Raw genomic sequence first — 21,717 nt, 5'->3', positions numbered from 1 at the left:
CCTTTATCTTAATGTTCCTTACTGAGACAAACAGTATCTAGCACACTGTGAACATCCGGAAATATTATTCTCAATATTAACTCTCTTAGTGAAGTAATTCTTCTTAAAGTGTCCTAAATTGGTCTTTTCCAAATACCAAGGCTCTCCCATTTCCAGTAGTTGTTAGTTCATGAACAAATCTGTGTCTGCTCTGTCCACGGGGCTGGTGAGTGTGTAGACCTCCATCGTGTTCTGTGTCTGCCCTGTCCACGGCTCAGTGAATGTATAGACCTCCATCGTGTTCTGTGTCTGCCCTGTCCATGGGGCTGGTGAGTGTGTAGACCTGCATCGTGTCCTGTGTCTGCCCTGTCCACGGGGCTGGTGAGTGTGTAGACCTGCATCGTGTCCTGTGTCTGCCCTGTCCACGGGGCTGGTGAGTGTGTAGACCTGCATCGTGTCCTGTGTCTGCCCTGTCCACGGGGCTGGTGAGTGTGTAGACCTGCATCGTGTCCTGTGTCTGCCCTGTCCACGGGGCTGGTGAGTGTGTAGACCTCCATCGTGTCCTGTGTCTGCCCTGTCCACGGGGCTGGTGAGTGTGTAGACCTCCATCGGGTTCTGTGTCTGCCCTGTCCACGGGGCTGGTGAGTGTGTAGACCTCCTGCGGGTTCTGTGTCTGCCCTGTGCATGGGGCTGGTGAGTGTGTAGACCTCCTGCGGGTTCTGTGTCTGCCCTGTCCACGGGGCTGGTGAGTGTGTAGACCTCCTGCGGGTTCTGTGTCTGCCCTGTCCACGGGGCTGGTGAGTGTGTAGACCTCCATCGGGTTCTGTGTCTGCCCTGTCCACGGGGCTGGTGAGTGTGTAGACCTCCATCGGGTTCTGTGTCTGCACTGTCCACGGGGCTGGTGAGTGTGTAGGCCTCCATGAGGTTCTTTTGTAGCTGCCTGTTTTAGGGTAAATGTTAGAGCACCGAGGGGGAATTGTGGAACGTGCTCCTGGATAAAAGAGCCGTGCCTGTTAGCTGCCTCTTCACCTTCTCCATGCAGAGAGATGTTCTTTACCACCATGGAGAGCCACCTCCTGCGCTGCAAAGTGTTGGAGATCATATTCCTGCACAGCTGCGAGACGCCCACCCGCCTGCCCCTGTCTCTGGCCCAGGCCCTCTACTTCCTGAACCATTCCACGTCACTGCTCAAGTGTCAGGTACCTGCCTCCCTGCTTCAGTTCAGGACAGGACACCTTCCCCACCCTTTGAGCATCATGTCCAAGTGACTAGGAAACGGCACGAAACCTTTAACTGAGGGAGGCGGTTATAACAAGTGCTCTTACTGTCTCCACAGTCGGACAAAACCCAGTGGCAGACGTGGGATGAGCTGGTCGAGCACCTGCAGTTTCTGTTATCCAGCTATCAACATGTTCTCAGAGGTAAGGAGCATTTGCACACAAGATGGTGCGGGAGTCTCATGGGGGACAGTGTTATGCATTAAAGTTACGTGGGGATTCCAGTCAGTTAGCATTGTTCCTTGGTTGTACCTGTAAGGAACAAGGAATGACATGGCTGGAATCACTGCTATGAAACACAAGAGCTCACCTGTTCATGACAGTATGTAACACATTGGTCCTCACCAGTATGAGTGAGCAAGAGTCACCAAAACATGGGAGTTGCTCAGTCATTTCCTGACCAGCCCTGGCAACTGACCCAGCCCCTCATTGCCATGTCTTTGCTGGGTCGATTGCTCACTGACTGTGGACATTATAACATCGTCAGTATGATGCAAACACAGCGCGCGTCAGTGGGAGGTCAAAGTGTACATCCTACAAAAGATAGAAGACATCCTAACGTCTGCCAGAGCGGCTCTGCTCAAATCCCAGGCGAAGCTGAGAAAGCTGCTTCACATGAGAATGATTGGTTAGCCAAGGGTTAATGGGGCCCTTGGAAAAGTGATGTAATTATGAATTACAAAAGGAAAGATAGCAACTTCAGAAGAAAACTGGCATTCCTCCTGAGGTGACGCCCCGAGGACACCTCAGCCTCATATATGTAATGTTCTTGCCAAAAGTCCATGACCTTATCACAAGGAGGATCAGAAAAACCCATTTTGAGGGATTTCACAGAACTGGCCTGTACTCCTCAAAAGTGCCACTTTCTTCAAAACCATGGAGGAACGAGAAACTTCTCCATTTTAAAAAGGAACTACAGCATGTGAGTACTACATGCAAAACATGGTCCTAGAGGGCATCCTGAACCAGGAAATAAGAAGCTAGAAAGTACATTATTGGGACAATTGATGATATTTAAACAGATTATAGAACTGCATTAATATTAAATTTCCTATTTTTGATAATTACCCTGGCCTATGAAAGTAAATGTCCTTGATCTTAGGAGATCTATACTGAAGTATTGAGAGATAGAAGGGCAGCATCTTATTCTCAAACAATAGGAAAAGTGTGTATATAAAATTTATCTGCATGATCCTGTTGAGGTTGATTTTAGCTCAGCAGAGACACTTGGGAAGGTAAGAAAGTCTTTATACCCTCCCGGGCCTAGAACTGAGGCTGATGTTGGAGAGACAGGAAAAAAAAACCCTCTGGATTTAAGACAGAAGAGCAGGGTTTAAGTCCAACCCCAGCACTTATTCTGCGTTGTGCAGCTAACTTGGTCTCTAGACCTGCTTCTCCTTCTACAGAATGGGGCTGGTAATATTTAACCTGCCAATGCCGCTTGCAAGTGGGTGTGAGGAAAGAGTAGGCATGGCTCAGGCATTGTGAGTGGACCTTGGTCTGCCTATTTGCCTAAACAGGGGTAAGCTACAAGGGTCTCCTCTGTTTCAAGTTCTTGTAACTGAACAGAGTGCATTGTCAAGGCCACAGCATATGCTTGCGTAGTCGGGCGTTTCTAGCACTCCCAAAGCACAGTACATAGCCTTCTCAGAACAAAGCCCCAAAGGCAAATTCCATGGTGCTGAGCTTTATGTAACTATTTCTTTTGGAGATCTAGCAGAAAGTTTAATATTAAAGCCGCTTGTTTTTGTTTAAAGTTCACCTTTAAAATGTCTTGTTCATTTGTTTTGCTTCCCAGGAAATACACCTGCGTCATGGGCAATAGTGACTTAACATAGACATGGATTCTGGTTTAATTACAGAATATTCTTATGCTTCAAATAAGGGAAAGGGCCCTAACCGGTTTGGCTCAGTGGATAGAGCGTCAGCTTTCGGACTCAAGGGTCCCAGGTTCAATTCCGGTCAAGGGCATGTACCTTGGTTGTGGGCACATCCCCAGTATGGAGTGTGCAGGAGGCAGCTGATCGATGTTTCTCTCTCATTGATGTTTCTAACTCTCTATCCCTCTCCCTTCCTCTCTGTAAAAAATCAATAAAATATATTAAAATTAAAAAAACAAAAAAGGGAAAGGAAGGCCTCAGATCAGCATACAGGGGTGGCAAAAGTAAGCTTACAGTTGTAATACAAATAAAGAATACAATAATTAGTAAATAATATAAATATAAACTTTCAAGTACTCACAAATGTAAGCCTCCCTGTATTGAATAGATGGGCTGTGATGCGATGCTATTTTATCCTGACATCCTCTCCAGCTTCAGTAGTTTGAAAGTGTCCTACCCTGAATGGCACCCTCAAATGGTCAGTGAGGGCTCCCTAGTCATCTCTGCCTCTTCACACGGTCTGAGGACATTTGGAGCTCAGCCGGAGTTGTCAAAGGTGGGGGAGAAAAGGGAGAAGTTGAAAAGCCTCTTAACGTGGAGAGAGGAAGGAAGCTAAGCAAACTCACATACACTAGCTTATGTCATCCAATGACCTTGCAGAAGTCACTGACCTTTTACAGATGGGGACACAAAGACTGAGAAGACAGGAAAGGCAGAGCCAGGACTCAAACTCAGGGCTGTTGCCAAAGTCTGTGCAGTGAAAACACTGGAAGGAATTACTTTCCTATGAAATCGCTAAGTGAAACAGAAAGTGAGAGTCTAAGGCAGGGGTGGGCAAACTTTTTGACTCGAGGGCCACAATGGGTTCTTAAACTGCACCGGAGGGCCGGAACAAAAGCACGGATGGAGTGTTTGTGTGAACTAATATAAATTCAAAGTAAACATCATTACATAAAAGGGTACGGTCTTTTTTTTTTTTTTTTTTTTTTTTTAGTTTTATTCATTTCAAACGGGCCGGATCCGGCCTGTGGGCCGTAGTTTGCCCATGGCTGGTCTAAGGAATTTCCAACCCCCTTTTCTAAACTCCCTACCCATGATTAAATTACTTTCGTATAGACCCTTGACCTTGGGAGAAGTATAACCCGAACCTTCACATTTTACAGACATTTCCAGAGGCAGAGCAGCCCCACAAGACACGGGTGCTGGGCTGTCCGCTGAACTCATTCTCTGGCTAAAAGAAACAGCGCCCCACACCCCCGTTTCTGAGCACAAATGTACTTACTCATTGGCCTTCCCTACGGCGCAGACGAAATGGTTTCACTAAACAGTTACTACAATAAACCGACACCACAATAAACTTACTGAGTATAAGTTCAATATTTCTTTGCAATTCTTCCCTACTTAGGAAAAATCTACCTGAAGATACTCAAAATTCACTTGAATATTTTTCAAGTGGTTATATTAATCTTAAGTATAGTTTCATTGTTTAAACCAACAAGGGAAAATTAAAATGGAACAGAAATTTTTTTTAATATGAAAAACTTGATTACCAGAGAGAACAAGAACAATGGACCTTTTGGAAATAGTTACAAGTACCCACTTGGCCTTTGACTTGTGTCCCAGTAACTAGTCGACAAGTCTTTGCCCAGACCCTGCCTAAAATTGGACTTCAGTGTCTTCAATCATAAAGGGATAAAAAGCAGTTCTTTTCAACTGACTTGTTCCCTCTTGCAGAGCATTTGCGGAGTTCGGTGATCGATCGAAAAGACTTAATAATCAAAAGGATTAAGCCCAAGCCCCAGCAAGGCGATGACATCACAGTGGTGGACGTGGAGAAGCAGATCGAGGCCTTCCGCAGCCGCCTGGTCCAGATGCTGGGAGAGCCCCTGGTCCCCCAGCTCCAAGACAAAGTGCACTTGTTGAAGCTCCTGCTCTTCTATGCTGCGGACTTGAACCCCGACGCAGAGCCCTCCCCGAAGCACTGGAGCAGCCCCTGAGGTCCTGCTATGCACTGAGCACCAAGAATACCTCTTGAACTGTATCGCCAACTACTTGCAAGTTCTGAAAGTATGGAAAGTAGTTAAAAGTCTTACAGGACCAAACCTATCTTATTTATCTGTAGGCTATAATAACTTTCTAACTCTTTAGTAATACCTTTTTTAAAATAATCCTATCATAGCCTATTCTCAAATATGGCTTAAATATACAAGGTGTATATATTTTTTGATAAATTATTTATCTATACTTTTTGGAACAGGTAATACTATATGCACTTACATGTTTAACATTTCCATTCAGGATGTGAAAAAAATCCCTCTGAACAAATCCTAGACATCAAATGTTACTCAAGGTACTGATGACCCGTTTCGAAAGAGAAAGACACATTCATTTCTCCCCAATGGAACACAAACATCAGTATTAGACCTGTTATATTGCCTATGAATTTGATTTTGTGGCAAGTCTATTAAGATCTAATGTAATAGGGGAAGGATGGAAGGTTAGAAATAAGAGGATGAGTGTTATAAAAAATGTTAAAAGGATACAATAAAAAGGCAATGGTTTTTCAAAATACCAAGTTTACCTGCTTACCATGACTATGAGTAAGCAGAATGCAATAACGACTCTTAGCAGGACAAAAACAACAGCTATGCACATCTGAGAAAGTAGTAAGGAATTTTATTGTCAAAACAAGTAAGAGATACGAGCTTAACAGAAGACACAAATAAATTAATTGTTCTCATCCTTTGAGATGCAGGGCCTCTCTGGGGAAGGCTCAGCCCAGCTCCCTATGTAGACACGACCCCTCCAAAGCAAGAACAGCAGAGTCTGAGACAGTTCAGGACAAGGACTGCCCACGGCCGCGGTGGAGGATGAGCAGGTGCTTTCCCTGGCTCCTGTCCCCAGCACGCTCTGTGCTTACACAGGTCCGAGGCTTGTTTGGGGGCAACGGTTGCATGTAGAACCTTTTTTCATCCTTCTATGTGGCTCTTAGAAAGAGTTTCAGGTCCTGGTGACACTTGTTTCACATGAACGTCTGGACTAGAATCTACGTATAGTTACCACCATCTTTATTTTAAAAAACCTTAACATCCATTAATCTACACCAAAGCAGTAGGCTGCATTTTCTCCCTTAGAAACTTTCCTACCAGATTGGAGTTAACTTAATCTCACTTTAAAGTGCAGCAGAGGATATGCAAGACTTGTGTTTGCTGACAGGTGAAGAGAAGCGCTGCCCAGCAGAACTGCCCTGGAGGCACCACAGTAGGAACCAGCTCTGCCCGAAAGCTAGAGCGAGGGCTCTGGTCTCCACGCAGGAGAAGGGTCCCTGCCAAGTCTGGCTCTTCTTCGTGCCCAGATCTCAAACGGATCGTAGGTCCCCGCAGCCACAAGGATGGAGCACACAGCACCAGCCGCCAAGAGGGCCAGAGACTAGACAGTGAGCACCTCTACTCCCCAACTTACCCACGCCCTCGCTGACCCTGGTCTTTAAAGGAATCAAGAAGTCTTGGTTTGGGAACAACATAAGCATTATCTACCTCGTAAGCAATGATCAAGTTCTTGTCTAGGCTAAATAATGCAAAAACAGGTGATTAGGCCTCCATACGTCACTGCTGAGAGTATTCAGTCTAACTTCAAATTAAAGTAATGCACAATGGCTTCTTCCACACAGGACAAGCTTTGCACTAATGTTTCTCAAAAACCAATAATGTCTCCAGTTCTAGCCCCAGGTTAAGGTTTAAAAAAACAAAAAACAAACCATTCCTATGTCAGAGCCAGGGTAATAAGGAAGTGGGTGCAAGACACCTCGATTCAGTCAATGAAAGAGAAAGCTCTAGAAGCCGGTGGGTGTGAGCACATTCAAGTCCCGGGGTTTGAGATTATGGGTCCGAGGCGGTTGTTTCTTCCCTTCCATCACTGGGAGGTCCATGTTGGGCGGCTTGAAGGTGGCTGGATCATCGGCCATCCGCGAGGCCTGCATGCGCATCAGTTCCATTGGAGAAGGCTTCTGGGCGCCTCTGTAGGGCTGGGTGGCAAAGCCTCCTGCAGAAGGAACCAGAGCAAACGATTTCAAAAGCAGCAAGCAGCTCCTGCCGCACACGGTAAATGCCGCACAAGCTTTCTCTCTTGAGGGAGCTCGCTTACCCGAATCAGACTTCTGGAGGGATCTTGGTCCAAAGAGGCTCCATTTATCTGCCGAGTTTCTGTCTTTATCTCCAGAATCCATGGTGCTAAAATGTGGGCCAGGTAAGGCTGTGGAAGAGCCCGAAGAGAACCAGCCTCTGGCAGAGAAAGAACACAACAGCCAATAGATCTCTTTCTAGCCCCCGAGAAGTGCCTCTCGCGAAAAGCCTAGGAACGGTCAGCTCCCCCTTCTCGCTCAGAAACCAGGCTGCAGCCCCATGTTCGCACATGCAGGCTCACCTTGGCTTCTGCCTAGGGGAAGAGTGGGGGGTGCTGCTGGGGGTGGACTGGGCGGAGGCTGGCTGCTTCTCTTCCCTCGTTATCTCTCCACTCTGTAGTTTTAGTGTCTGTTCAGATGGGTAAGAAGAGAGACGTGAGCCAAGTTTGGGTATAAACATCCTGGTCCACACCAACTTCAGGCAAAAGGAAGACATTAATAGGCAGAACAATTTTGGATTATAGAACAGATATTCCTTTGATTTTGTCATACTAGATAGACATCCATCTTTTAAAAAAATGATTAATTCTACAACACATCTTCAACATTTCTGCACTAAATACTACATTAGAGCTTTTAGTTTTCCCACCTCATCCAGCCAGTAAGTGCAAGAGCCAGAACTCAAGCTGCAGGCCTTCTGTGCCTTCTCAGTATGGCCTTGAACTCTTCCCTTACTGTCTCTCCTGCCACGGACAATCCGTCACGCCCGTCACTCGGGCATGCTACTCCTCCAGCTGCCTGCTTCCTCTGTGGAGCCTGCCCATCTGAACCTTTTCCTCCTGTAACCAGCCACCCTGGTTCCTTCCGCTCTGTAAACATACCGCTGACATACAGACAAGCGGCTGCCGGGGGGGAGAGTCTACTTCCCAGTTCTTCCAGGTCGAGGCTCCCTGACTGCCTCTGTGCTCCATGTCTGGAGTGCCAATGCCGAGCCCCAACCACATCCAAACCAATGCCCCTGCCTGAACACTCAAACACTCCCCCTAACACTTCCCTCAAACACTCCACGGCAGCTTACGCAAGCGGCACCTCAGCTGGCTTCGTGTTCTAGTGCTGTGGCCAAGATGCAGAAAATGGCCCAAAGTCAACTCTGCCATTATGCAGGGCGAATTGCTCAACTGGAACTCAGACACGGATCCTGGGAAGTTCTCCGAATCAGAGACCCACGTGCCCCTCTCCGGAAGCATCTGTCTTGTCTGACAGCTCACACTGGCCAGCCCAACTCTGATCCCCCTCAGCAGTGGTTCTTATACCCAGCGTGCAAACATCATCTGGGATGCTCATTAGGAAATGCGAGTCCACAGGTCCTACATCCCTCCCACAGGCCACTCACTACACCTCACTCTTCCGTCTACATACTGTGGGCATGATCCTCCTTTGAGGCCTTCAAGAGCCAGGGTCTCTGACAACTTTGGAATATGGGGGAAACACCAAGAAATAGGACATCAGGAGACCTGAGCTCAGGTGCTGTGAGGGGTTAAGTACATGAACTTGGACGCCAGTCTCTGTATTGATAGGACATGAAGAACAGTTTCTACCTCAAAGGATTAACACAAAGACTAAGTGGATGCGAGCGCCTCCGAGATCATTAAGCACTGTTAGGTACAGAGTGGTGTTCCTTGAGCTAAAGTCATTTGAAATTATTTCATTCATACAACTATTTGGTCATCATTAACCTTACCAAAAATTAGTCTTCATTCCAATTTTAGAATAAAGACCAAAACTTCCCAATTCTGCACTTGCTTTTAATTTTTTAAACACAGAGCATGCATTCTTTCCAGCGAGTGTCGTGCCTCTGACATTGCCGATGCTCCTCTCCCCTCAGCGCCCATCGCTCTGGTACAAGAAGCGACCCACACTGGCTTTACTGTTCCTGACGTGCGCGAGCTCTCTCTCCCTCCCCCCCCCCCCCCTCTCTCTCTCTCTCTCACACACACACACACACACACACACACACACCCCACAGGCATGAGCACAGAGGCTCCTCTCCTCCTGACCAGACACCCCCACTTCACAGACAGATAAGCAGGACCTTCCGGGTAAGAGCCCTGGACCTTAGGGCTCCCTGTGCCACCACAGGTGGGCTCACACAGCTCTACATTCCTCACCTCTTCTCTTTCCATCATTCCCCGCAACCCCCACCTCGCTGAGCTGGTAACTTCTAAACCACAGCCACATCTCACGCGGAGTGATGACGGTGTCGTTTTTGTCAAACGAGCTTACGTGGAGTGCTTCTGCCACTCGAAGGTACTTGGTCTCCTCGGTGGTAAGGCCCTTGTGAGGTGTGTAGCCAGCATCTCTCAGCCCTGCCTGTTGCTCAAAACGCTGAATGTTCTCCTGGGTCTGTTCTGGGAGCAGAGGAGATGACAGTCATGCCCACCCGCTCTCCCATCACAAATGGGGGCAGAGAGCACAGATATCCACTCTTCTCCCCAGAAGCAAGGACCACACGGGCCGCCCGAGGAGGTTTCCCCAGACCAGCAGGAATTCCAAACCTCACACGAAGGAGGGAACCAGAGGGAGCCTTCCCTCACACCAAGAACAGAAACCGCCAGGGAAACTGGCCAAATAATAATTAAAATAAGCCAATAATAATTTATGCTTACCTTCCTGCGATTCGTACACTGTGACACTCCCCTTTGTTTAGAAAGGCAACATGGAGAAGCCAGCTGGCATTCTCCAAATACAATTTCCTAAGAGGCTCACCGCCCTCATGACCCACACAAGGACCTTCACCAAGAGAAACGGGCCACATTTTGCCTAGATGGCACCAAGGTATCAATTCAATTCAAACCAGAGAACGTGCCTTGAACTAGTCCAGGTCTACGGAGCCAACGTTTCTCGTGTGTCAAAGTGCCCCTCACGGCGCCTGGCACAGCAGACAGACAGACGTGGTCGACTTATATTGTAAACAATAAGTCAGTTATGGGAGCGTTTGAGACCCTGCTTCCTGGCATATGCTGGCAGTTTGGCTCAAATAAAGTCATAAAATTTCTCTAAAAGAATATGTAAATAAGTCATTTATCCCGTGGAATGAATGACAGCTGAGTTTTTTGCTTACTCTGGGTACGACCTAACACAGCCCACGCACAGGAATGTGGCAGCTGTGGACTGAAAGTCCAGAGCCCAGAGTCCTTTATGACTCAGTCATGCCCCTTCGCAGGAACTATTTTATTTCTATCAGAAATAGAAGCTCAGGAAAAAACCTAAATGTATGAAGATGTATACTGTCTTACCAGGTAGTTACCTGAAAATTTAAAAGGTAGGAAAGGATTTAATGCGTCACAGCACACCAACACCAGTACTTTGAATGTAGCTATTTTTTAACAATGTAAGAATAGAGCCACATCCAAAGAAGTTCATGGCAGTATTAACTGAAAGAAAGGTATGACCACATCTGCAATCATGTAAAAATATGCACACAGTGGAAGTGAATTAGCCGACACCCTGGGGAGCTGGGACGCTCTGCTGCTGGGGAAGCGCATCTTCCAGAGAGAAGCCAGTGTGCTGGGAGGAGAGGACCGAGCCTTCCTTCTAGCACCGCCAGAACATTCTCCAGCTTGCACAGTACAAGCAGTGGTTGCTGATCCAAATGGCGAGTTTCCATGTGAATGAGAGGACGTCCAAGGGCAGTTTGGACTTTTGGTTGTTGGACGAGTTCTCGAGTAACTGCGCGGATAAACGATGCCTCCCAGAGCAGAGAAACAAGGACTTCAGACTCCAAAACTGAGCCAACCAGGAGAACCTCTAAGTGCTCTGTCCCTGGCAGAGGCTGCTGCTGACAAGCAGAACTGAGTATCTAATGATTAACTGTTAACTTCCCACAGCAGAACCAAAGTTAAAAAAAAAAATGCAAGCTTCCTATTGTCAGTCTCATTAGGACCACAAATCACACATCCTTAAAAATAAAGAAGCTGAGGCAACAAACTTGCCTCAAGGTCCAGAAAGGGGAACATCTTTGAACCACTTAATTAAAAAAAGAAAAAACAGAAAGACAAGACAAGTGGGACCCTCCTCCACCTGCCAGCCAGACTCCCCAGTTCATTTAGGAGTCTTGCCAGTTAAGTCACTGGCCCCAGGCCATTCTGATGGACTTGGGCAAACAAGACGATAGCAGCAGAGCAGCAGGAATACACCTACATCAACTGGGATGCCTAGTATTTGGCAAATCTTCACCTCAATGGAGCTTCACTGGTGAGCTGGCACCTGTCAGGCACAGCCAGGACAGGTGAAGGCAGTGTGTCTGCAGAACCCCATGCACGCTTCCTCTCCCCAACCCTCTTCCACTCTATTCTGAGGGTGCAGAGCGCTTACTTGTGATCAGAGAACTCATGATGACACGGGTGGCTTTAGCCTTCACCACTGGGACCTTGTCCATATTGTCAGTGGCCGATGACAGGGTCATGGCAGGGGAGGAGACACTGGCTTCTCCTTCCTCCACCTGTGCAAGAGAGGTAAGGAGGCACTTAAGCAGAGCAGGCGGGTCACACCTAAACTGTTCCCCTTTGGGGAGAAGTCACTGAAACACCTTGAATCTGATATGTGAGGAAATCTTTGAAGGGAGGGTTTTTGTCTCCTTCCGATTAGATAAATATCATCCATAGTGACAAGAGATAAAGACATATAAATAACCTGAATTTATAAAAGTGGGAAAGCCAGAATGTGAAGCTGAGGTCTCCTACTTCCCGTGTCTGTCCAATAGGCTGCTAGAACCCACTACTGCTCACTGACCATGTACCAGGCGTAACTACGCTGGCTTTGGCTTAACTCATCGCTGCATTCACTCAGTGTTGTCAGACTTCAGAGCATCAGGATGCCCTGCATGGCTTGTTAAACAGATCGCAGGGCCCCACCCCACAGTAGGCCTGGGGAGGGGGGGGGGGGGGGCTCAAAAACTCATGCTTCTAACAAATTCCCAAGTGATGCTGCTGGTCCCCAAGACCGCGGCTCTAATGGTTCTTTTAAAACAAACCAAAACAACAACAAAAAGGCCCGTGTGGCTTAGTGGTTGATCAACCTATGAAGCAGGAGGTCACGGGTTCCATTCCAGGTCAGGGCATGCCCAGGTTGGATGCTTGATCCCCAATAGGGGGTGTGCAGGAGATAGCCGATCAATGATTCTCTCTTATCACTGATATTTCTATCTCTCTCTCCCTCTCCCTTCCTCTCTGAAATCAATAAAAATATATTTAAAAAAATAAATAAAATAAAAAAACTCTATGTAGCTCCTAATCTTTAATGTGAGAGCCAAGAGCTCGCCACCTTCTGTCACTCCAACCCCTGATGCCATGCTCAGGACGAGCAGGGAGGAGAAAATTGGGTTTATTCTTTGTTCTCTATTTCCCTAAAGGAACTAAGACAGTCAGAAAGGAGGGGAGAAGTATGAAAAGTGTGTTCTTGTTACAAAACGGGGATTATAATTTTCAGCTGTGACCTCACTGGAGTAGAACGTGACCCTCTGCTTCCTTACTTGGAAGATGCGGGATAGGCAGGCCGAATGAAAGAATGCATGTGATGAGTCCAGCTGCGCTTCCCTTTAAGAGCAGCTGTTCAAAACTGCAGCTGTTCCAGCTGGGGCACCACAGCAAATGGGAAGCCCATTCTCTGCCTTGGCAAACAGCAGCCTTTACAAATGGGAGGGTGTGCCGCCCTTGGGAGCACTGGCAGAGCCCGGCTTACCAGAGGCTCCAGTCCCTGGAGGCCACTGCTGTCACTGCAGGCAGGCTGCCAGGGTCCGGCTCACCAGGACTGCCAGTCCTTTCTACACGGACGTTTACTCCTAGCAACTAACTAGGTCAGACATTGGTACATAATGGACGGGGAATTTCCCCCAGAGCTGCAGGGGAAGCTTGTGATGAAAGGAGCTCCCTGTTCTGAGAGCTTTAGGGAAGGGGTGAGGAGGACCCATTAGAAAGGCATCAAATACAGCTCTACCGAGCCCAAGTTGGGCTGGGAGCCAGGAGTCAGTGTCTCCTGCACACCTAATATGTGTCAAATCTTTCAATCTTCTTTTATTTAATCCCACCACACCTCCATGGCAAAAGCATTCCTATTTCTCAAGCGGAGACACTCAGGCGTGAGGTTCTGTGCCCAAGGTCATTACTAATATATAGACCATTATGGGATTCATACCCAGGTCTGTTATAGTAAATGAGGGGCCCAGTGCACAAATTCGTGCACCTTGAAAGGAACTGTGGGCTTCGAGGCTGCGGTGGGCACAGGGGCGGGTCTCGGCCCATCCTCTGCGCCCCCGCCCAGCTCCTCCCACCTGCCTGCAACCCCATTCCCCGCCACTGCTGCTCCCACATGCTGCCGGCACCAGCCCGCTTGCACCCACTGAAGGCGTGGAGCAATTGAGGCCGGTGCCAGCAGCAGGTGCGGGTGGGGCTGGCACTGTCAGTGGGTGCAAGTGGCAGCTGCTGCCCTGATCACCCCTTAGGAGCAGGGGGAGGTGGAGAAGCCCTCAGGGGCGATCAAGGCTGGCAGCAGCCACTTGCACCTGCTGATGGTGCCGAGCGATTGGGACTGGCACCAGGCACAGGCAGCGGGGGCGAGCGGAGCTGTCACTGGCAGCAGGTGCAAGTGCCAGGCGGGACTGCGACGCATGGGAGCAAGGAATTTTCAGTAACCACCAGAGGCTCGCCCCGATGACAGAGACCAGCGCCCCGCTTTGGTCTGGCATTCCCCCCTCACCTGCCCCACCATCCCACCGTGGCCTACGCCTGCCATGTTTAGCGCATGCCCCCTGGTGGTCAGCGCACGTCATAGCAACCAGTTGTTTGGTTGTTCCACCTTTTGGTCTATTTGCATTTTTTCTTTTATTATACAGGATGCTCACTATGCACTTCCTGTCAGGCCCTGAGCTGTCACACAGCTCAAAGCTCAGTGAAACTAGCTGTAGATTAAATGGCCTCGTCTGAACTTGGTAGGCCTTGTTTATTCAGCAACAGAACCAAGCAGAAGTGACAGCAGCAGCCCCCACAGCCAGGAAGCACAGGCTTCGGTAACATGCCTGCAACGAGCACGTGAGAACCCGAAGCCTGCACAGAGGGGCTGTGGAGCAGGTCACAGTGGGACGAGGCGTGTAGTGTTTGAGAGTGGGAGCAAGGCCTGGGGAAGAAGGCAGCTCTTATGTGGGAAAGGCATCTGCGGCAGGAGGAAGAGCATGACAGAAAGTACAGCTCGTGTTCAGGAAAGAGCCAACTGTTTCCCCCCAGTCACTCCGGCATCAGCTTCATGCCAGGCCTCTGCTCGACACTGCAGGTGGAGCACAAAACTGGCACGGCTTCTGCCCTGCAGAGCTAATGGGAGGTGGCAAGTAACGTAGGGCTTGTGACAGGGGCCTGTGGTACAGCGGAGGGTGACAGTCTTATCGGGAGGAAAGTCCTCGCAGAAGAGATGTCTGTGTTAAGACTGAAAGGACACCCCTTGTCAGGCAGGGGGGGAGCAGAGGGAGGAGGGAGGAGGGAGGAGAACAGGATGGGATGTAAACATTCCAGACAATGAAGTAGTGGAAGCAAAGACTTAGGCACCCAATGCCCTGGTGAGTGCAAGAAACCTTGGGTAACTTACATGGTCAGATCACTGGGGGGAGCAGCAGACAGGAGCGGGTCATGCAGAGCCAGACTGTGGAGCTAGCATTTTTAATGCTACGGCAAATGAGATGGTTTGGACAGAGGAGTCTCAGGTAGGAGAACACATAGCCATTCTAGTTTGAATTAAAAAGAAAAAAAGGCCCACCAACTCCAGCTGAGGCCCAGAAAACACACACAGGGACTGGTGGCGGCCAGATCCTGCGGGTGCCGGAGCCACGGAGGCTTCCGGAGCTGAGGAAGGAGAACGGAAGGCTGGGCTTGCCGGAAGCAATCGGCAGGGTCAGGTACCTTGGCGAGGTGCTGGTACTTGCGCTCTGGAATCACTGGCTTCCAGGGGAGGCTGCCCATGTCCGATGGAGGAGGAGTCATGGGCGTAGGGTCCTCCAGGGCATCATCATAGCTGAATGCCCGGCGGCTCATCCCGATGGGCAGGGACATCTTGCCTAGAGGCCCACTAGGCTCAAGAGCTAAGAACAGAGACACCTGTCAGGGTGGGTTCAGCAACTGAGCACGCTAACAGCTTTAAACTCATCTGTAGGCAGGAAACTCTGGGAAACAGCAAGAAAAGCTTGTCTGGAAAAGCGAATCCATCCAAGGAAAGTAACCTGTACACTAACCCCTGCCTTTATGCCTGGCACCTAGATGCTCCTCTGGACCCACTCAGCAGCCCTAATCCATTGACTTGGTTTAAACGACCTGAGCAAGTCACACACTTCAGTAAGTCATCAAAGTCCAATCATGTCTCATTCAAAGCTTTTGCTCTTATGCCACAGACTGCCCCACAGCACTACCACCGCTCTCCACTCACCGAGACTGAGGCTAATACGTGCGTATTCCCATTTCACAGATGAGGAAAGGCCCACAGGTAAAGTGATTTGCTCCAACTCACACAGCAAGCAGCCAGCTGGGGCTCGACTGCAAACCCTCTGCCTTCCCTACCGCACCAAAGAAAACAAGAGCGCGGCGACAAGAAATGGTTTAAATACGCTGCCCAGCGCCACCACTCCACTCGCTCCGCTCTGCTCCGAGTGCTCTGCAAGATTTAAGCAGCAGCTCGACTGCCAGCCCAGAAACTGCTGACAACGGTGCTGCCAGCTGATCCTGCCCTTCATCTGCGGGCCTGACTGGCGGAAGGCCCCGCTGTGACACAGGCACCCGCCCCGCAGCCCTGCCAGCAGGGAGCAAAGTTCACTGAGGGTTTGTTTCATGCAGAACTAATGTCCACATCCTGCCTTCACGTGACATTTTCCTGTTGCTAAAATTATACAATCACTCTCCAAAACATCAGCCTGGGTGGCACCAAGTCCAAAACGAGCAAAGACACGTCATTTAAACAGCAAGGGAACCAAGTATCTACCATTATTATTGCTATTAACATCAATAATAATTACTGATAAATCCCTAAAAACAGAAAGAGGATTAGTGGTTGCCAAGGGTTGGTGGGGGTTAGAGAGTGGGGGGAGGAATGGGTATGAGGTTTTCTTTTTGGAGTGATGAAGATGTTCTGAAATTAGATAGTGGCCACAGTTACCCAAAACACTAAATTATTCATTTTAAATGGGTGAATTTGATGGTATGTAAATTACCTCAATAAAAATAAGCCAATAATAATTACCAAATGCCCTTCCTTAACAGGCACTTACATCCCACATCTTACCTTATTCTCATCAAACAGATTTCCTTCCCATTTTCCAGCTCAGGAAACTGAGGCATAGATCTACGTGACACCCAGCTAGCAAGTGTGGGTGGGGCTAGAACACAGACCTAAGCCAGTGCTCACTCTACATGCAACACTCCATGCGCCCCACACTCCAAAGCATTCACATGACAAGTGCAGCACGATGGTCTGGGATGGTCACAGCAGAATTTATGCTAATCATGAGAGCAATGAAAGACAAACGGAAACGCAAGCTGATGAAGTCGAAACTAGAGGATCGATACCAGGATACATGGGAAGATCCCTATTACTCCTCTGAATTTGGGAGCAATTTCAAAAACATCTTAAGACTTCTCCCAACAGCCATCCCCACAGCTTTCCTAAATAATGATAAAGTCAGCTAATATTTACTAAGAAACATCCTACAGATTTTCTGGGCATTAAACACATATTCATCACTAACTCTGACACATTTTCACATATTTTATGTTTAATCTTTACCGCAGCCCTAAGAGATAGACACTATCATCTATACTTCACTGATTACCTCAAATTGAGTGATTCAAATTTTGATGACAAAATCACTGCCCCTCCCACTAAAATAGTCCAAGGTGGGACCAATGACTTCAGTAACCCAGAAACGATTGCTGTACAGAGACCCACGACTCATGAAATGACTGCTGTTTTTCCAGTTAGATTTTGGGTTCATTATCTTATTAACTACCCAGCCAGGTAGTTAATTAGTTAATAAGATAATGCTATTATCCACCTGGCTGGGTAGTTAATAAGATAATATTTAAGTGATGCCAATCTATTAAATCTAAATACTTTACTGGCGACCAAGAGTAACCATCAATATGTGGTTCAGAAAAAGTGGTTTCTGGCTAGCACCGTTGAGGACCAAACATGATTTCACCAAGAACTGACTTTACCAAAAAGAATTAAGTTTACCAGGCACTTCTGATGGTCTCGAAGCCATTGAAAGACCGGATCCGGGTACTTTTTCTATATAGATTTCAGAGCTGAGTCCCTGCCACCTAATAAGAATAACAAAAAGCATTTTCTTACAGTGAACACCAAAGAATAGCTCCAGCGCTGTTCTTTTGACAGGCACACAACGAGTGTTATGGCTTGTTTACAACGCTGAAACAACACACATAAATGAGCCAATGGGTGAGCAACATGCCAAGGCAAGAAAAAAAAGATAATGTCAACGATCTCACCACACCTGTGGCTGATCTTAACACCTACGATAGGACAGAAACACTACACCTGGTGAAAAGGTCACCTTACCCGAGTGAAATGATGTTTACGCTGCCAGAGAGAGATTAGTGAGGAACATGGTCCAGCTGCTGCACGTGAACTAAGTTCTCGGGAAGAGTCCATCCATTCCAGAGGTTCTAAGAACAACAAGCAAAGAGCATTGGGCCGGCGCGTCAGCACCTGCCAAACAGCCTCCTATACATCCAGGGGTTCCCCGGCCTGGCAGAAGGGTTAGAAGTCTGGTTTGGTTTGGTTTTCAGTTAAGTTACGGCTCAGGGTTCCGCCGATAACTTGACCCCACGGCGAGGGGCTAGGTAGCACAGAGGGTAAATTCATTCTTTGTTGCTAACGCCGACTAATATTTATATGGGTTTTTATACAATATTTAGCTAGTGTTTGAACCCTTGCAGGAATCCCGCCAAGCGGGGATTGTTTATCCCCAAGAAGAAGAAAACTGAAAACCAGGAGGTAAGTGAATTGTTCTGGGTCACCGATAAGCGGCCCACCTGCAAGACAGGTAGTTGCATCCCGTTCGCCGAGGAGTTCAAGCAAAGCCCCGAGAAAGCAGAGTTATTTGCTTTTCAACTCGCTACACGACCCCTCTATCCCGACGCAGCTCAGAGGCAAACGACGTTAGTTCTTCATTCAAGGGCACCGAGGGCACCAAAGTGCGGCCGTCCCCCGGGTCCGGGCGCCTTCCGAGCAGATACACCCCTGCCACTTCCGCCCCGTCCCCGCCCCCGCGAAGCTCCCGCATCCCCGACACAGGGCGCACGACCGTGTCTCCGGGATCTGCAGGGCCAGGTCTGACTCAGCCCCTCTCCCACCCAGCGAGCAGGGAGAGACCACGGAGGTTGGGCCGGGGCCTGGCAGCCGGCGGCAGGGGAGTGGGGGGCTTCAGAGGTGAGGGCGGGGCGGGTCCCGGGCAAGTCCGGTCGGAGGAAGCAGAGGCGAGGCCCCGCGCGGAACAGCGGCAGAGGGAAGGCCCACTCGGGATCCCAGAGCCTGGGGGAGGGAGAGGGAAGGACTCGGCCCAGGGCCTTGCGGGAGGGGCCGGGAGCGCGCCCCGCTGGCCCCGCGGAGGATGGAGCCCCCGGGAGGGCCCGGCCAGGCCCACCTCCATACCTGCTTTGCCGCCGCGGAGCTGCCCACAGCCCGTGCTCCGGTACTAAACAGGCTCCGAGGACCCACGTCTCTCTAGAGGTGGTGCCGCAGTCGGGATCCAAGCCATGGCGTGAGCGTTGTGGTGTCAATCTCGACTCAAAAGCCTCGGGAACCGACCAGGGAGCCTAAGATGCCGGCTGGGCCGCCGCCTTCGTGATAAAGCCTCCCGAGCCGCTCAAGTCACGCGAGACTTGGTCCGGAAGACGCTCAGGGCATGCTGGGAGTTGTAGTCCACGATCGGAAAGGCCCCCAAGATCCCGCTGTTCTTCTAAGTCTTAGATTAGAATCTAAGAGAAGCAATGAGCAGGGACCCTCTTCCAGCAAGAACTGGGTTAGTTAGGGTTCATACTGGTAGCAAAACCAAAAAAGGGGGCAAACCCCATCCGCCTCCCCTAGACAAGGTGGTCCGAATGTCATTTCCCTGTTAAAACACTAACGAAAGTGACGCCTGAAGAGATGCCCTCTCAAATGTCACAACTTGAAGGAAGAAAGTTGTTTTCCCTGTAGGGTTTACAAACATGATAAAGCACCATGTTTCTACCCCACGTTCCAAGCTTGTCATCAAGCCTCATTTCTGAGGGCTGTGGTTGGCTGGGGAGTAGGTCTCATATTTAGATTTCAGCATTCATAATCAGGTATGCATAACCAGTGATCATAGACAATAGTGTGGGGAAGGCCTGGGGTGGGGCAGGGGCTGGGAGGAGAAGAGCAAAAGGGGGGTGGAATGGGGGACATCTGTAATACTGTCAACAATAAAGTAAAATTTAAAAAAATAAAAATAAAAAACAAAATCAAAAGATTTCAGCTTTTGACACTTGCCAGGTCTACTGGCAGGACTGAGAGGCTTTCTCCAGACAACTTTAAACTTGAGTGTCATCACCAGGCCACCTCACCTGACTGCATCACACGTTAAAGTCGTTTCTAAGTTTTAAAAGTAGCTTGTGAATAGCAACAATTACATTGCAATGTGGTGTGTGTGTGTTCAAAGTGTTATTCTGGAACTTTTAAAATAATATATGCCATCATTTTAACCCTTCGTGGAAGCAAAGCTGACACCTTGCCCTCCTCCATCAGCAGAACAGAATGCACATCACGCCTCAGTCAGAAGCGGAGGAAACAGCACTTTGCAGCCTTCTATGAACCAGAAGGCAGGATCACCTTGTTTCATTCTTATCCTCAAATAAAAGACAACTGAAGCCTTTCCTGGAAGTTACCGATTCTGACTTAAAACAACTTTATCTCTGACTTTTGCAGTACTGATGTCTGAAACTATGGCATGATCGAGGCAGGTAGTAGCCATGTGAGAAAATTGCTGTTTTCCACAAAGAAATAGACTAACTATAAACTTTTAACCATCACAATCTTATGGGGTTCTCCCCTTTAAATGGGTATTGTATTTTTTTTTAAATTGGGGACCTTACTCATCTAAGGCCTGGACTCCCTTCAAAGCTTTCCATGCAACTAAACTAGTTTTTTTTTAAATTTTTTTTTTTATTGATTTCAGAGAGGAAGAGAGGGGGAGAGAGAAATATCAATGATGAGAGAGAATCATTTATTGGCTGCCTCCTGCACGCCCTCTACTGGGGACCGAGCCCGCAACCTGAGGTACCTCCACTGGGAATCAAACCCCGACCTCCTTGTTCATAGGTCGACACCCAACCACTGAGCCACTCCAGCTGGGCTAAATTAGTTTAATAAGTGTCTTGGTTGCGTAGTTAAGGAGGATTCAGTCTGTCATGACTGAATCCACAAACCTAAGAAGGGTACCTTCTGAGCTAAGTCAGGACATCGTCCTCAGCTCCTGTAGGGGCTCTCTTGTGGCACTAGAAGTTCCCCTCTTCTGTGCTTTTTTCCTGACTCTGGTTTTGGTTCTTAACCAAGCTGCTTCCAGTTCTGTACATGGCCACCTTCCTTCCCCTAGGGCAGCAGCATCTTTGGGAAGTTCTATACAGTCTGACTGCATGGTTCTTTCCTGGGGCCAGACACTGGTCAAGGAGCCCTGCGTGTGGCTGACCAGGGAATGCGGTTGCCTTTTTTATGTATATTTACAACATACACTTATGAGGAAACTAATTTTCTAAATCAGTTTTGACCCTGAATTGTCTTTTTGTACTTCCTTGGGCATTTCATACTTTAGTAAACATGGAGCCTTGAAAATTAGAATTGACCAGGATCTCTCTTGCCTTCCACTTCATGGGGAAGGGGTCACCTGCCTTCCTGTAGACCTCTCCCCTCTCCGGCCAGGCCAAGCCTTCAGAAAGGCCCGTTCCCTAGACAGAGCTGCCAGACCCCTCGGCAGACAGGAACTGGGTTACTAGGAGGGTAGCAAGAGGGGGCATTTGCATTTCTCGAGACTGGGAGCTCTACCTGGAAGCCTGCCCCCTTTGTCATCATAGATGAGGCATCCACCTAGCAGTGCTCAGGGATTGTCCGTCTCCATTGCCCAATTGGCAGCTGAAGAAACTAATACTTTCAGGGGGACTTTGGCAAAGGTATCTCAGCCAGGAAGCCAGAGTTGAAATTCAAGCCCAAGGCTGAGTAATCTACCTGATAGTTTGGCTGCTGGCTGTCCTTGGCCTCAGTGCCTCCACTTTTTTTTTTTTTTAGAAATATCAGTGAGAGAGAAACATCGTTGATGGGCTGCCTTCCTGGCAACTATTGGTTTACTGGACAAAGCTCAACCAACTGAGCCACACCAGCCAGGGCAGCTCCTCCACTTTAA

General features: G+C 48.7%; 2 protein-coding genes across 6 annotated transcripts in view; one reads left to right on the top strand and one right to left on the bottom strand.

Moving 5' to 3' along the window:
* Positions 1–6,892, top strand: part of SIMC1 (SUMO interacting motifs containing 1) — a 38,640-nt gene extending 31,748 nt beyond the window's left edge. Inside the window, exons 5-7 of the mRNA XM_070414365.1 lie at positions 1,022–1,178; positions 1,316–1,400; positions 4,871–6,892. Of these exons, the coding sequence (XP_070270466.1) occupies positions 1,022–1,178; positions 1,316–1,400; positions 4,871–5,133 (505 nt within the window). The 3' untranslated portion in view covers positions 5,134–6,892. The remainder of the gene's footprint in view (positions 1–1,021; positions 1,179–1,315; positions 1,401–4,870) is intronic.
* Positions 5,793–17,949, bottom strand: KIAA1191 (KIAA1191 ortholog). 5 transcript variants are annotated; one of them, XM_070414366.1, is made up of 8 exons: positions 17,862–17,949; positions 17,520–17,605; positions 15,200–15,378; positions 11,631–11,757; positions 9,540–9,664; positions 7,559–7,665; positions 7,280–7,416; positions 5,793–7,177 (listed from the first exon to the last, which is right to left on the bottom strand). In XM_070414366.1, exons 2-8 carry the CDS (start codon positions 17,545–17,547, stop codon positions 6,969–6,971), a joined length of 912 nt encoding a protein of 303 aa, XP_070270467.1. In that variant the 5' UTR covers positions 17,548–17,605; positions 17,862–17,949; the 3' UTR covers positions 5,793–6,968. The 5 variants fall into 5 exon arrangements, with proteins under 5 accessions (XP_070270467.1, XP_070270468.1, XP_070270469.1 ...); XM_070414367.1 differs by lacking the exon at positions 17,520–17,605; XM_070414368.1 differs by lacking the exons at positions 17,520–17,605; positions 17,862–17,949 and adding an exon at positions 17,637–17,711.
* Positions 17,950–21,717: the final 3,768 nt, after the last annotated feature.

This window comes from Myotis yumanensis, unplaced genomic scaffold (assembly GCF_028538775.1).
Source record: "Myotis yumanensis isolate MYYU_CA2020_CCGP unplaced genomic scaffold, mMyoYum1.0.hap1 SCAF_5, whole genome shotgun sequence".
Lineage (NCBI taxonomy): Eukaryota > Metazoa > Chordata > Mammalia > Chiroptera > Vespertilionidae > Myotis > Myotis yumanensis.
The sequence above is the reverse complement of the archived record's forward strand: the minus strand, read 5'-3'. Positions and strand labels throughout refer to the sequence as shown.